Source organism: Bos mutus, chromosome 26, assembly GCF_027580195.1.
Source record: "Bos mutus isolate GX-2022 chromosome 26, NWIPB_WYAK_1.1, whole genome shotgun sequence".
Classification (NCBI taxonomy): Eukaryota; Metazoa; Chordata; class Mammalia; order Artiodactyla; family Bovidae; genus Bos; species Bos mutus.
In genome coordinates this window covers 17843864-17860363 of record NC_091642.1, presented here as the reverse complement: position 1 = coordinate 17860363, position 16500 = coordinate 17843864, and the positions used below count along the sequence as shown (strand labels likewise).

At 43.6% G+C, this 16500-nt stretch overlaps 1 protein-coding gene across 1 annotated transcript in view; it reads left to right on the top strand.

Moving 5' to 3' along the window:
- The window catches only part of CASP7 (caspase 7), a 42015-nt gene that overhangs the window by 19389 nt on the left and 6126 nt on the right, over window positions 1–16500 (top strand). The window contains exons 3-4 of the mRNA XM_005888653.3: window positions 13682–13818; window positions 14422–14550. Coding sequence (XP_005888715.1) covers window positions 13682–13818; window positions 14422–14550 — 266 coding nt within the window. The remainder of the gene's footprint in view (window positions 1–13681; window positions 13819–14421; window positions 14551–16500) is intronic.

Genomic DNA, 16500 nt, shown 5'->3' with positions numbered 1-16500 from the left:
CTCTTGTGATCTTGCTTGTCTGGCCACAATTAAGCATGGTGATTTTGTGGTCAGATTTGTTTTTTTTTTAAATCTGCAGCCAATTGTGTAACACATGAGCTTTTAAGAGGATTTTGGAACTTTTAATTCAATGGTTTATCAGAGCCTTGAACTTAACAGCAGGGTTCAAAACCAGAATCCGGTGTTTCTCCTCAGCGCAGTAATCTTGGCCAGTGTGTTCAGAATGTAGAAAGGTCAAGTTAGAGACTAAGTTTATCAGCACAAAATCAGCAAAGGGAGGGGACAGAATGGGGCCTGGGGAGGGTAGAATGGGAAGGCATAGAATCTGGCTTTAAAAGTACCATGGCTGGTCTTTATTTGTTAGATCCTTCCATACCTCTCATTGTACTTTGTAGAACAAATGTTGGTAATGATTATTAACAGACTTCGTTAAAGCATTAAACACTATTAAAGAATATTAATGGAACAACAAGGCCCTACTGTAGAGCACAGGGGACTGTATTCAGTATCGTGTGGTAAACCATGATGGAAGAACATGTGAAAAATATATGTATATTCAGATATGTGTATCTGAATCACTTTGCTGCACAACATTGTAAATCGACTATAGTTCAAAAAAATAAAATTTAAAAATATATCAGTGATCCTTGTTCCTGGTGACTTGGGGGATATCTGAAGTGGTTCCTCCACCATTTATGCCATTTGTCAGATTCAAGAGAAGGGCTGGTTTCCATTGACCTGGACTGGAACAAAGTGTGCGTCGTGTCCACCTCTTGGGGTCTCTGTAATAGCAGTTTTCACATATGGTAGCAGCTCCTGCAGAAAAGCTAGATAAACCTGAGAGGACAAGAACAGCCACTTTTAGAAAATCTCATCTTCGGGGGAGGATCATCAGCTGAAGTTTTTAATCTGGATCCTTGAAAGCTTCTTATCACCCTGTTTGTTCCCTCCCCGGCCCCTCAGCTTTGGAGACCCTGCAGTGCTGAGGTGTGGACCAGACCACCTTCATCTCTGTGCACTTGGCTGATGGATTAGTACCATCTCTTTGGAGCTTTTGAGGGTCTTATGATTCTGTCCAACAGCAGTTGTTTATCTAACAATCTGCTTGGCTCTGGCCATTGATCTCCAGACAGTAACTTTATGAGCTGCTAACGCTGGGATGGCAGAACTCCCCTCCCTACACTGTGCTGATATGAGTTATGGGGCCACCAAGGCAGTGCTGGAGACTCGCTCAAACGTTGTGCAAACAAGGGCACATCAGGATGACCTTGCTTGCAAAGAGGCGTTTCCTGAAAGTGTCTTGGTTGTTGCTGTTAATTTCGGTTTAATGTTCAGCTCAGCTGTCACCTCTGTTACCTTGCAGATTTCGTGGAGAGCCATAAATCCCACACGTGACCCTAAATATAGCCATGCTGCTGACCCAGGGTGCCTTCCACAAGGCCGTGCTCCCCAAGGCATATCTCGTGTGATCTGGCCCAGAGCTAAGGGGCCCAAAGGCTGCAGCCCTGTGAAGAGTGGCATTTGATAGGGTGGACGAGCTGGTGCTTCCTACCTTGTTTAGGAGGGAGATGGACTGGTCTACCCCTCAGGACTGGGACATCTGCTTCCACTGGCTCTGGAAGTAACCAGGTGTCTTAAAGCAAGAGCAGAGACAGGAGTGAAAGGTCAGGGTCAAAAGGGCCCAGACTAGTGCTGAGGCCCTCAGGCTTCTGAGGGTGTGAGTGTCTCCAAGAAAACACCCAGGCCTGGGGATCAGAGCCTGGATCTAGGGCGAAGCCTGGGAATCTGTTTTAACAGAGAAACGCTGGAATAAGGTGTTAGACCGCAGAATAAATATGGGCACTGCCACTGTCTAGCTTTGTGATCTTGGACAAGTTAATGCAATCTGTTCTATGAGTTATGGGGTTAATGCCTCAAAGAGTTATTGTAAAGATTACATGAGATATAATATGTAAAGCAGCAAGTGTTCAAAAAGTGGTACTTAGTAGAACTGTATTTATTATTATTGTTACTATTGACACATAGAGGAGGAAGAAGTTTTAAAAGTTAGGGAAAGAGGTGAAATTGCAGTAGAAAACAGAAAAATGGGGTATTCAGGGACATCTCTCAACAATTGCACAAAAAAAGTATGAATCCAAAAGTTTCAAAAAAGTAATGTTCAAAACAGACCCAATCTTGAAATTCATTTGCAGCAAGTGATTTTTAACTATTAAGTAATAACTTTTAAAAATCTTTGAATAGGTAACTTATTCATAGATACAAAAAGAGATATACAGTCAAAATTCTTCCTCCTTCCTACTATCTTACCCTTGGCCTCTAGAACACAGGTAATCACTTTTGATGCTACTTAATAAATAACATGGACTTCCCAGGTGGCACTAGTGGTAAAGAGCCCACCTGCCATTGCAGGAGACGGAGAGGTAAGAGACTCAGTTTGCATCCCTGGATCGGGAAGATCCCCTGGAGGAGGGCGTGGCAACCGACTCCATACTTCTGCTTGGAGAATCCCATTGACAGAGGAGCCTGGCAGGCTCTGGTCCATAGGGTCTCAAAGAGTCAGATATGACTAAAGAGACTTGACAGGCATGCATGTGATAAATAACATGAGTAATCAGTTCAGTTCAGTTCAGTTGCTCAGTCGTGTCTGACTCTTTGCGACCCCGTGAATCGCAGCACGCCAGGCCTCCCTGTCCATCACCAACTCCTGGAGTTCACTCAAACTCATGTCCATTGAGTTGGTAATGCCATCCAGCCATCTCATCCTCTGTCATCCCCTTCTCCTCCTGCCCCCAATCCCTCCCAGCATCAGGGTCTTTTCCAATGAGTCAACTCTTCGCATGAGGTGACCAAAGTACTGGAGCTTCAGCTTTAGCATCATTCCTTCCAATGAACACCCAGGACTGATCTCCTTTAGGATGGACTGGTTGGACCTCCTTGCAGTCCAAGAGACTCTCAAGAGTCTTCTCCAACACCACAGTTCAAAAGCATCAGTTCTTTGGCACTCAGCTTTCTTCACAGTCCAACTCTCACATCCATACATGACCACTGGAAAACCCATAGCTTTGACTAGATGGACATTTGTTGGCAAAGTAATCTCTCTGCTTTTTAATATGCTATCTAGGTTGATCATAACTTTCCTTCCAAGGAGTAAGCATCTTTTAATTTCATGGCTGCAGTCACCATCTGCAGGGATTTTGGAGCCCCCAAAAATAAAGTCTGACACTGTTTCCACTGTTTCCCCATCCAAAAAGTTGGCTTAAAGCTCAACATTCAGAAAACTAAGATCATGGCATATGGTCCCATCACTTCATGGGAAATAGATGGGGAAACATGAGTAATAATAATGACATTTATTTACAGCTTACTACATGCCAAACACAGTTCTAAGTGCTTTGTGGGTATTAACTTGTTTACTAGCTTTGGGGCAGAGGCTGTTATTGTTCTTTTTACAAATGAGGAAACTGAAGCACAGAGAGGTTAGGTTAAGTAACTTGCCCACTATCATTCAGCAATGTGCTGGAGCAGAGTTTCAAACCCAAGCAGTCCAGTCCCAGAATTTGTGGATTTGTCCTTTGTATCATCCTGCAGGAGTCTCTTTATGCAAATCCAAGCTAGGTACTCATTTTTCCTGGCAGGTGGCACAGTGTTCCCACTCCTCTACTGCTTTGTTTTGCTCTTCGCTTAACGCTACTTATTGGCAATTATGCCACAGCAAGACAGGGAGAGCCTCCCCATTATTTTTTAACAATACTGTTTGATTTGGATTCAAGACCCTCTCTTTTAGAGTCCATCCAGGAAGTAGAGACCGAATTGGATCTTGATACTTGCCCTGATGGTTATTATAAGAGGGAGTGGCTAAGTGAATAAACTTAGGTCTGCCAGCCAGGTCTTTTCAAGGCGGCTTGCTATTATTAAGTTTCAAAATTGGAAATGGGAACAGTGGAGGGGAAAAAAAAATGGAAGAGAACTTGTCCAAAAGTATTTCCAAACAATGTTAGGTGTCAGACACAAAAGAAAGACTTAAGCACAATGATTGTCCTGTGTCCTGCGGAATCAGCGACTGGGGCTTCCGAACATAAGCCCCTCTCAAGAGTCAGTCCCCTTCCTACGTGTGAGGCTGTGCTCAATTCATGTCTCTGCCGCAGCCTGGCAGCAGTAACTGACAGAGTGGGAGAGATGGCACAAGAAGGACAATGGGGTGGAAGGGAGCTAGATAATCCCTAGGAAGAGGGAGCCTGAAGCCTCCCAACTAGTACGTGGTGGACTCTAGTCTCTTGGACTCTTTCTTGCAGAATACATCCACAGGCAACAGTCTTCAGTCCACTTGGGTTTTGTTTTTTATTATTTTGGTTTTTGCTTTTTGTTGCTTTTGGCTGGGCTGGGTCTTCATTGCTATATGAAGACTTTCTCTGATTGTGTCAAGTGAGGGCTTCTCTCTAGTTGCAGGGCAAGGGCTTCTCACTGCATGGCTTCTCTTGTTGCAGAGCACAGGCTCTAGGTGTGCAGGCTCAGTAGTCATGGCACACGGGCTTAGTTTCTCCAAGGCGGCATGTGAAATCTTCCCCGAGGAGGGATCGAACCCATGTCCTTTGCATTGGCAGGTGGATTCTTAGCCACTGGACCACCAGGAAAGTCAGGTCCAATTGGTTTCTTCCTGGCTCTTTTCCCCTGGTGACTTCTCGACTATCGGTTCTTCCTCTTACTTGTCTCTTGTTACATAGTCTAATCATCAGGGTTTGCTTCCCCAGACTTAAGCTACAGGTGGAGTTTTCTCAAAACCTGTGCCTCTTAGCGGGACTTCCCTGGTGCCTCTTAGCAAGATGAACTCGATGGGATTAAGTTGATTATCACTCTTTGATCCACATCTTTGGTAGAGAAAGACCTGGGTTTCAAAATAGGTTTTTTAACAAAAACCTATTTAGGTTAGAAGGAAAAATGAATACGGACGCTCAAATCCAGAAGGAGGAAGCAGATATGAAGTTCATTTTGAAAATGAGATTTCAGTTTAGGGGAAGAATGTTGTTGTTCTTGTTCAGTCGCTAAGTCGTCTCTGACTCTTTGTGACCCCGTGGACTGCAGCACTCCCTGGCCCTCACTGTCTCCTGGAGTTTGCCCAAGTTCATGTCCATTGAATCAGTGATGCTATCCAATCATTTCATCCTCTGCTTCCCTCTTCTCCTTTTGCCTTCAATATTTCCCAGCATCAGGGTCTTTTCCAATGAGTCAGCTGTTTGCATTAGGTAGCCAGATTATTGGAGCTTCGGCCTCAGCATCAGTCCTTCCAATGAGTATTCAGGGTTATTTCCTTTAGGATTGACTGGTTTGATCTCCTTGCAGTCCAAGGGACTCTCCAAGTCCAAGAGTCTTCTCTAGCACCACAATTGGAAAGCAACAATTCTTTGGCGCTCAGCCTTCTTTTTGGGGAAAGAGTAAGAAAGGGAAGTTGTCCTTAACCTCCCTTAAGATATTTAATCAGGATCAGAATCACATTCATATTCATTTTTAAGGTACTTTTTAGAACCATGGAAAGTATTTTCTTTAAGTTGTATATCTTTACATGCATACTTTTGTGTTCCTATTTTTAAAGCAGTTTATTTTCCAAATTCTGTTCTGATAGAAACTGAGTCCTTTTCTTTATGTAATTTTTAGCTGAACTTGTTTTTCTTTGTTTTTACCTCTTTGGCTGTGCTGTGGCTTACAGGATCTCAGTTGTCTGACCAGGGATCAAACCCCTCACCTTCAGCATGGATAGTGCAGAGTCCTAACCCCTGGATGGCCAGGGAATCCCCAGAGCCTGTTTTTCTTATAAAAGATACTTGCTGGTGTAGTTTGATTTATCACCCCTGAGGTTGGGTTAATGGCAGCCTAAAGATATCACAGCTTGTTTATTATTTGGATATCATTGTACAGATTGCTTGAAAATAATCTATATTTTAGAAAACAAAAGTAAAATTTTATCTCTTAAAGGTCTTAAACTTGGCCTCCAGCATGTCAGACTTAATGCTCCTCTTGTTAGGGTCTTTGTTGTTTAGTTGCTAGGTTGTGTCCAACTGTTTTGCGACCCCATGGACTGGGGCCATAAATTAGCTAAAGACCTGTCAGGAGTCAGTGAGAAAATGCAGATATGAGAATTTTATCAAGATAGCAGCCCATGAGAAATACTGACAGATGCCAATTATTGTTATTATTATGTATAAAATGGGTGTGATTATACCCCATCCTTCTACCTCAGAGGTGTCAGTTGAAGACCAGAGATTCTGTAAACGTGTGAAATACGGTGTAGATATTTTAACTTGCACAGAGAACACCATCTGTGGAGGTCATTGACACAGTGGCAATAAGGAAACCAATGCTGCTCCTCCCCAAACGGGGTGTCCTTGACCAGGACAGAAACACTTTTGCTGACACTCATCTCTGAGCTTTTATGGAGGCCTTAGAGCGGGAGAAGACGCCACGGGAAGACCTGCTGTCACCGAAACTCCCCACTGTTTTGTGACAGTCACAGAGGCCCCAGGGAATTCAAGAGAGGAAGCTGATGCTCTGTGAAAGCAGAGACTCACCGACCCAGGGCACACGGGACAGTGCAGACCTCTGTCTGACCCCAAGTCCAGGGCTCTTTTGTGCTGCCTCTCTGGGGGAAATTGTTTAGTCGTTCAGTCGTGTCCAACTCTTTGCGACGCTATGGACTCTAGCCCACCACGCCCCTCTGTTCATGGGATTCTCCAGGCAAGATTACTGGAGTGGATTGCCATTTCCTTCTCCGGAGAATCTTCCCGACCGAGGTATTGAAGGCACGTCTCCTGCATTGAAGACAGATTCTTTACCACTGAGCCACCAGGAAAGCCCTGGGGGAAGCAGGATGAAGGAAGATTGGCGTCACCCCTGTAAACAGACAGGAAACAAAGGAGAAGGGGAGTCTTAGAAGGTAGGAGACCAGACCGAGGACATTTCTCTTTTAGAAATAAAATGATATGACAGAAGAAATTTGACCTTATAAAAGTAGAAGATAAAGTCACGCTGAAGCTGAAAACAGCAATAAGGAATCTGAATGTTGAACTTACACAGCTCATCTGTAATGTGGGCCAAGGTAGGAGGGGAAAGGCCACCTCCTTTCAGATTCTGATAAACTCGGGTAACATTGAGTGAAGACCCAGAGTAAAGGACCCTTGGACCAGGAAACAAGCTCAGCTTTCACTTTCATTTTACTTATCCCAACTTTTTAAAAAAAATTGGTTTTAATATGAACCATTTTTAAAGTCTTTATTGCATTTGCTACAGCATTGCTTCTGTTTTATGTCTGGGGTTTTGGCTGCAAGGCATGTGGGAGCTTAGATCCCTGACCAGGAATCGAAACCTCACCCCCTGCATTAAAGGTGATGTCTTAACCACTTAACCACCAAAGAAGCTCCTTCTTCCAACTTTTGATCAGAGCTTTGGGAGGGTGGTGGATACATCACTCTAACAAATACTCAAGGGCATAGGGCTCTGGAACTCTGACATGAAGGAGGAGACCTGGGATGGTCCCACTCTGCCGATCACTAACTGGGTGACCTTGGACAACTCCCTTCCTCTCTGTGGACCTCAGTTTCCATGTCTGCCAAATGAGCAAACAAAACCTGATTCATTCATTCATATGACACTTTTTTAATCCTGACTGTCCCAACTAAAACCTTTCTTGCCATATTTAGTAGAAGTGGCAGGAGTGGATACATTTGACTTTTTCCTGATCTCAAGCGGGAAGCTTTCAGCCTTTTATCATTAAGTATGTCATGAAAATTCAGTTAACTATCAAGTCAGAAAAAACAGGAGTTTTGAAACTTGAGAATTGTACTCTAGGAAGCAGATTCACAGAAAGCTCTGAGAACTGCTCCACCTGTTAGAAGTGAAAGGCATAATTATAAACATTTTTGAGACATAGGATCATACATCAAAATTGCATACTGGGGATTTTGGTAGTCCAGCGATGAGGAATTCACCTTGCGATTCAGAGGACACGAGTTCAATCCCTAGTTGAGGAACTAAAGTCCCGTATGCCGTGGAGCATCTAAACCCTTACCCTACAAATACTGAGCCCACCTGCCTCAACAAAGATTCCACGTGCCACGACTAAGACCCAAAGCAGCCACATAAATAACTTAATTAAAAAAAAAAAAAGACACACTGGTATTTCACATGAAGTTCACCAAAGACACACAGTCCCAGGTAAGCACAAAGCAAGCCAGCAGCAAGTCACCATGACCCCCTGCAGAATCAGGAGAGAATATTATATACATTGCTAGCATCAGAAGAAAAAAGAAGTACTGATCTTTGCAGCTGAGCAGGCAGTCCCATCCTAGAAGCTGCCGCTGCTGCTGCTAAGTCGCTTCAGTCGTGTCCAACTCTGTGCGACCCCATAGACGGCAGCCCACCAGGCTCCATCGCCCCTGGGATTCTCCAGGCAAGAACACTGGAGTGGGTTGCCATTTCCTTCTCCAATGCGTAAAAGCGAAGTCACTCAGTCGTGTTCGACTCTTACCGACCCTATGGACTGCAGCCTACCAGGCTCCTCCGTCCATGGGATTTTCCAGGCAGGAGTACTGGAGTACAGGGTGCCATTGCCTTCTCCGCATCCTAGAAGAGCCCTGGTTAATGTATAATGCAGAGGCTTACTGCACATTAGGAAGGGAGGGGAAGCCCAAACAAACAGAGTTTGTGTTTAATTTTTTCTTGCCCTGCCTAAAAATATAAATTTTATTTCATCAAATATGATATTAGCAGTGGGTTTTTCATAGATGCCCTTTGCAGGCTGAGTTAGTGCCATTGTAATCCTAGTCTAATTATGATTTTTCTCATAGCAGGGTGTTTGGTTTAGTTTAGTCTCTCAGTCATGTCCAACTCTTTTGAGACCCCATGGACTGCAGCAAGCCAGGCTTCCCTGTCTATCACCATCTACCAGAGCTTGCTCAAACTCATATCCATTGAGTCGGTGATGCCATCCAACCATCTCATCCTCTGTCATCCCCTTCTCCTCCCGCCTTCAATCTTTCCAGCATCAGGGTCTTTTCCAGTGAGTCAGCTCTTCACATCAGGTGGCAAAAGTATTGGAGTTTCAGCTTCAGTATCAGTCCTTCCAATGAACATTCAGGACTAATTTCCTTTGGGATTGACTGGTTGGAAGTCTGTCACTGTTTCCATTGTTTCCGCATCTATTTACCATGAAGTGATGGGACCAGATGCCATGATCTTAGTTTTCTGAATGTTGAGTTTTAAGCCAACATTTTCACTCTCCTCTTTCACTTTCATTGAGAGGCTCTTTAGTTCTTTGTTTTCTGCCATAAGGTGATGTCATCTGCGTATCTGAGGTTATTGATATTTCTCCCGGCAGTCTTGATTCCAGCTTGTGCTTCATCCAGCCTGGCATTTCTCATGATGTACTCTGCATATAAATTAAATAAGCAGGGTGACAACATACAGCCTTGACATACCAGTCTCTTGTTCCATGTCCAGTTCTAACTGTTGCTTCTTGACCTGCATACAGATTTCTTAGGAGGCAGGTAGAGTGATCTGGTATTCCCATATCTTTAAGAGTTTTCCAGTTTGTTGTGATCCACAGAGTCAAAGACGTTAATGTAGTCAATAAAGCAGAAGTAGATGTTTTTCTGTAACTCTTTGGCTTTTTCGATGATCCAGAGGATGTTGGCAATTTGATCTCTGGTTCCTCTGCCTTTTCTAAATCCAACTTGAACATCTGGAATTTCACAGTTCACGTACTGTTGAAGCCTGGCTTGGAGAATTTTGAGCATTACTTTGCTAGCATGTGAGATGAGTGCAATTGTACAGTAGTTTGAGCATTCTTTGTTGACTTTCTTTGGGATTGGAAAGAAAACTGACCTTTTCCAGTCCTGTGGTCACTGCTGAGTTTTCCAGATTTGCTGGCATATTGAGTGCAGCAATTGCACAGCATCATCTTTTAGGATTTTAAATAGCTCAATTGGAATTCCATCACCTTCAGCTTTGTTCGTAGTGATGCTTCCTAAGGCCCATTTGACTTCTCATTCCAGGATGTCTGGTTCTAGGTGAGTGATCACACCATCGTGGTTATCTGGTTCATGAACATCTTTTTTGTACAGTTCTTCTGTGTATTCTTGCCACCTCACCTTAATGTCTTCTGTTTCTGTTAAGTTCATACCATTTCTGTCCTTTATCGAGCCCATCTTTGCATGAAATGTTCCCTTAGTATCTCTAATTATCTTGAAGAGATCTCTAGTCTTTCCCACTCTATTGTTTTCCTCTATTTCTTTGCATTGATCACTGAGGAAGACTTTCTTATCTCTCCTTGCTCTTCTTTGGAACTGTGCATTCAAATGGGTATATCTTTCCTTTTCTCCTTTGCCTTTCACTTCTCTTCTTTTCTCAGCTATTTGTAAGGCCTCCTCAAACAACCATTTTGTCTTTTTGCATTTCTTTTTCTTGGGGATGGTCTTGATCACTGTCTCCTGTACAGTGTCACAAACTTCCATCCATAGTTCTTCTGGCACTCTGTCTATCAGATCTAGGCCCTTAAATCTATTTCTCACTTCCACTGTATAATCATAAGGGATTTGATTTAGATCATACCTGAATGGTCTAGTGGTTTTCCCTACTTTATTCAATATAAGTCTAAATTTGGCAATAAGGAGTTCATGATCTGAGCCACTGTCGGCTTCCAGTCTTGTTTTTGCTGACTATATAGAGCTTCTCCATCTTTGGCTGCAAAGAATATAATCAGTCTGATTTGTTTATTGACTACCTGGTGATGTCCATGTGTAAAGTCTTCTCTTGTGTTGTTGGAAGAGGGTGTTTGCTATGACCAGTGTGTTCTCTTGGCAAAACTCTATTAGCTTTGCCCTGCTTCATTTTGTACTCCAAAGCCAAATTTGCCTGTTACTCCAGGTGTTTCTTGACTTCCTACTTTTGTGTTCCAGTCCCCTACAATGAAAAGGACATCTTCTTTGGGTATTAGCCCTAGAAGGTCTTGTAGGTCTTCATAGAACTGTTTAACTTCAGCTTCTTCAGCATTACTGGTCGGGGCATAGACTTGGATTACTGTGATATTGAATGGTTTGCCTTAGAAAGGAACAGAGATCATTCTGTCATTTTTGACATTGCATCCAAGTACTGCATTTTGTACTCTTTTGTTGATTATGAGGGCTACTCCATTTCTTCTAAAGGATTCTTACCTAACACAGCTCCACCCATCAACAGAAAATTGGATTAAAGATTTGCTGTGCATGATCCTGCATCAAAATAAGACCCAGTTTCCCCCTCAGTTAGTCTCTCCCATTACGAAGCTTCCATAAGCCTCTTATCCTTCTCCATCAGAGGGCAGACAGAATGAAAACCACAGTCACAGAAAACTAATCAAACTGATCACATGGACCACAGCCTTGTCTAACTCAATGAAACTATGAGCCATGCCATTTAGGGCCACCGAAGATAGACAGGTCATGGTGGAGAGTTCTGACAAAACATGGTCCACTGGAGAAGGGAATGGCACACCACTTCAGTATTCTTGCCTTGAGAACTCCATGAACAGTATGAAAAGGCAAAAAGATAGGACACTGAAAGATGAACTCCCCAGGTTGGCAGGTGCCCAATATGCTACTTGAGATCAGTGGAGAAATAACTCCAGAATGAAGAGACGGAGCCAAAGCAAAAACAATACCCAGTTGTAGATGTGACTGATGATGGAAGTAAAGTCTGATGCTGTAAAGAGCAATATTGCATAGGAACCTAGAATGTTCAGGATATGAATCAAGGTCAATTGGAAGTGGCCAAACAGGAAACAGCAAGAGTGAACACTGACATTTTAAGAATCAGCGAACTAAAATGGACTGGAGTGGGTGAATTTAACTCAGCAGGGTATTGGGTTTTGTCAAATGCTTTTTTGCACCAACTGAGTCTATCACATAGGTTTTGTCCTTTATTCTGTTAATATGATGGATTATATAGATTGATTTTTGGATGTTAAATTGGATCCCATGAACCTTGTGTTCATGGGATCAATCATACTTGGTCATGGTGTATAATCCTATTTATAGATTTGCAGAATTGGCTTCTAAGATTTCATCAAGGATTTTTGCATCTGTATTCATGAAGAATATTGATCTGTAGCTTACAGCAAAATATTTATTGAGCAACTTACAAGCCAGGCATTGTTCTAGGTATTGGGAATTCTGCAATTTTTCAGAAGAGATTTTATTTTCAGAATATATATATATATATTTTTTTCTCTCATGGAATTTACATTCAGGTGGGTGACTAGCGATGCAGCTCCCCACTCAATCTGATGTTTTTTCCCTCTACCCTCTCAACAATGCCCCAGGTTCCAGCTTCAGTGCCTGTGTGCCTGACTCTTAGAAACTGGACGGTCAGGGTCTGGAGATTGGAAGGGGCCTACTTTCCATTTTAAGTTACTATTCCTTTTTCCCCCTTTCATGGAAATGTTGATTGAATGATAAGATCCATATGGAGAAGTGCACACACTTACGTACCCTTTTGTGTCTAGGTTCTTTCACTCAGTGTTATCTGAGATGCGTCCGCATGGCTCTGTGTTGTCATAGTTTATTCATCTCATTATTGTAGGCATGTGTTTTAATGCACTCTATTCATCATGCATCACAGATCATGAATTTTTTTTTTACATATTGAAGGCTTGTGACAAACCCTATGTTGTCAGATGATGGTTAGAATTTTTTAGCAGTTTTTTAAATTATGTATTAGTTTATTTGGCGGTGCCAAGTGTTAGCTGCAGCATGTGGTGTCTTCAGTCTTCATGGTGGCATGCAGGATCTTCTGTTGTGGCATGTGGGATCTACTTCCCTGACCAGGGATCAGACCCAGGCCCCCAGCATTTGGGAGAGTCTTAGCCATTAGACCACCAGGGAAGTCAGCAATAAAGTATTTTTAATAAAGGTACACCTACATTTTTTTTTTAAGAAATAATGCTGTTGCACACAGTAGACTACAGTGTAGTGTAAACATAACTTTTATATACACTGGGAAACCAAAAAAAGAAAAATCTGACTCACTTTATTGTAATATTTGCTTGATTGCAGTGGTCTGAGCCCACATCTCCATATCTGTAGTGTTGCGCTGTACGAATATTCCACAGTTAATCCATTCTACTGTAAATGGACATTTGGATTACTCCCTGTTTGGGGCTGTTACTAAACAGTACTGCTGTGCACACGCGTGGCTCTGTCCTTAGGTAAACATCTGCTCTCCTTTGGGCTGGATACCCAGCAGTGGACTGGGTCTCTCAAAGGATATGTTTAAGTTCAGTTTTGGTAGATTCTGCCAGTTTCCACAGAGGGATGTACAAAGTGGGCTCCCCCAGCATCGAATAGTAACTCCAGGTGCTGAACACCCTGTCGTACTCTAAGGCATAGTCACCGATACCCTGTAGCACTTGTAAGGAGCGTACTGGTATCACATTATGATTTTAGTTGGCATTTCTGTAGCATCTAATGAAATTAAGCAGGAGATCCTGCTCACTTTAAATACGACAGTTAAACAGAACAATCTGTCCACCCCAGGTCTTTTTTTTCCCCACAGACATTGCAGCGTTCTTAGGCATGCCTTTTATGCTAGTAGTAAAATCAAGAGGTCATTACTGTCTTGACATCTTCGATAGCCCTTGACTGGCTTTATATTTTCCCAGTAAGAAGAAGAAAAATGACTCAGGGAAATCAGTCAACATCCCCCGGGACCGAGTGCCTACGTATCAGTATAACATGAATTTTGAGAAGGTGGGCAAATGCATCATCATAAACAACAAGAACTTCGACAGAATAACAGGTGGGTGCTGGGGGTATGGGCTCAGCTCTCCTGTTCCCTTCCAGTTCCTTCAGCTTCATTCAGACTGGTATCAGACGTTCGTCAGAAGGCCTCTGTGTCTACCTGCTATGGCAGACAGCCCCTGCACAGGCGGTGGCACGTGTCCAGGAGAGAGGGATGAGGGGAAACTGGGAACTTTCAGTCTGAGATTCCCATCATGTGGGTTAGCAGATGTGGGGCTTGGACCAAAGGACTCAGAGGATGAAGGTGGGGGCGGGCTGCTTGGCGTCGGCTGAGCCAGGTGATGGGCTTCCCAGGTGGTGCTAGCGCTAAAGAATCCACCTGCCAATGCAGGAGCCACAGGAGACGCAGCTTTGATCCCTGGGTGGGGAAGATCCCCTGGAGGAGGAAACGGCAATCCACTCCAGTATTCTTGCCTGGAGAGTCCTCATGGACAGAGGAGCCTGGTGGGCTGCAGACCATGGGGTAGCAAAGAGTCGGACATGACTGAGCACGAGTACAAGCCTCATGAAGGGGCTTACCTTTTGGTGGGGAGGGGGGCGGTGGTACTCACCTTCTGTGCATGTGGCGCCCATTGGTGAACTCGGTGCTTGATTCCCACAGGAATGGGTGTCCGCAACGGCACAGACAAAGATGCAGAGGCTCTTTTCAAGTGCTTCCGGAGCCTGGGTTTCGATGTGAGTGTCTATAATGACTGCTCTTGTGCCAAGATGCAAGATCTGCTGAAAAAAGGTACACTCCTGCCCCTGCTCCTTCATTCATCTTCCTGCTCCCCAGTGGAGCCAGCCCCACCTGGTCTGAGAAGCTGCCTTCACGTGACGGGGGGAGGGATCTCAGCATGGGAGGCCTTTCCTTCCTCCAGGCGACTGCATACCTGTCTCCAGGACACCTGTCTCTCTTGGTAAACTTAGATTTCCCCCTCAAAGGAGGAAAGCAGCTTACCTCACAGCAATAGGTTCTGTAGCTACACAACAGTCTCAATTTCAAAAGGCTAATAAAGTAGCAAATCTTACCTTTCTGTCCAGAACAGAGTTTAAGTATAAATTTTCACTGGTGGCAGATAGAGAATAATAATCCCCATACACTTCAGAACTACCTTAATTCTTACACAACATGTTCACAGAATTGTTTCTTTAGATCTTTAATGGAACCCCTGCCGTGTTGGCCAACAACATCATCGTGCCCATTTCATAAATGTAGGGACAGAGGTTTAGAGAGAGAATAAGGGTCATACTGAAGGCACAGTTAGGAGGAGCAGGACCAAAACTCAAGCATTAACTAATTCCAGAACAATTATGTTTTCTATTATCCCACACCTATCTAGTGGAAGCTACCTATGATATTCTCACATTTAGGGCAAATAATTGAAAGTAACACCCTCCCAACCTGTTAGACAGTGACCCATGGGCAGAGGGTAGAAAGTTTCAACTACTGATGCTTTTCTCAGATGCGCAGCTAAACAAGAAAAAGGTCCCTCTCCCCACTTTATAACACTCTCTCTTAAGTACCCATCTCTTACATTTTTAAAAACCAGGCATCTTTTCCTTACTTCTTCAAACAAGGATCTTACGAGCCGACCTTCGGTACCCTAGTAGGCCACGTGGTAGAGCAGACTGGAAATCACGAGTACACATTTGGGGTCTAGTCCAAGTTTGAGCAGTCCAAGGGTGAGCAAGGCAGGGTATCTGTGCCCTCCTGGTTTTTTGCTTTCCTGAAATGTGGATCATGATACAGTAAGTCCTACTTCTTGGGGTTGCAATTAGCATTAGCTGAGGGAAAGCTTGTGAGCATGATTTGAGAAGGGTAATGCCCTATACAGATGTAAGGACTTTTCCCAATGGTGGTTTCTGTTCTTATGAAAAGTGAGTTATACTGGGACTTCCCTGGAGGCCAGGTGGCTAAGACCACATGCTCCCAATGCAGGGGGCCCAGGTTCGATCCCTGGTCAGAGAATTTACATGGCACAACTAAGACTTCTTATGCCACAATTAGAAAGCTTCCACACTCCACAAGGGAGGTCGAAGCTCCCATATGCTGCTACTAGGATTCCACTCAGCCAAATCAGCAAATAAAAACAAATATTTTTTAAAAAGCAGATTATTCCACCTGAGCCCAGGTCACATCAGGATCACAGAATTCTCGTTTATCGTCCTATCAAAATAGCAATGTGGTGATTTTTCTTGACAGGGCAAAGTTCTAGGATGTCTCTGAGATGCCATTTTTTATCAGTGAAATAAAAATGAATGAGGCCTACTTCAAGGGGCTCTTGTAGAGATTAAGTAAGGTAACTTGGGCAAAGTACCTAGATCACTGCTGCAGTAGGTGTTCAGGAAATTCTTTTACTACTATTATTTTTTTGGCCACATCGCAGCTTGTGGAATTTTAGCTCCCCAACCAGGAATCAAACTCAGGCCCTCAGCAGTGAGAGCATGGAGTCCTAACCACTTGACTGCCATGGAATTAAGAAATTCTGAATCTTACTCTTCTCTCATCACGGATGAAGAGCAGAAGAAAGGTTATAGTGCATAGTTTCTAGCTAGCTAGTTAGTTAGAACCATAGAACCGTAGATGAGATCAAGCTAAGCCAACTTACTGGGCCTTCCCTGGTGGCGCTAGTCGTAAAGAACCCGCCTGCCAATGCAGGAGAGATGTAAGAGATCCACATTTGATCCCGGTCAGGAA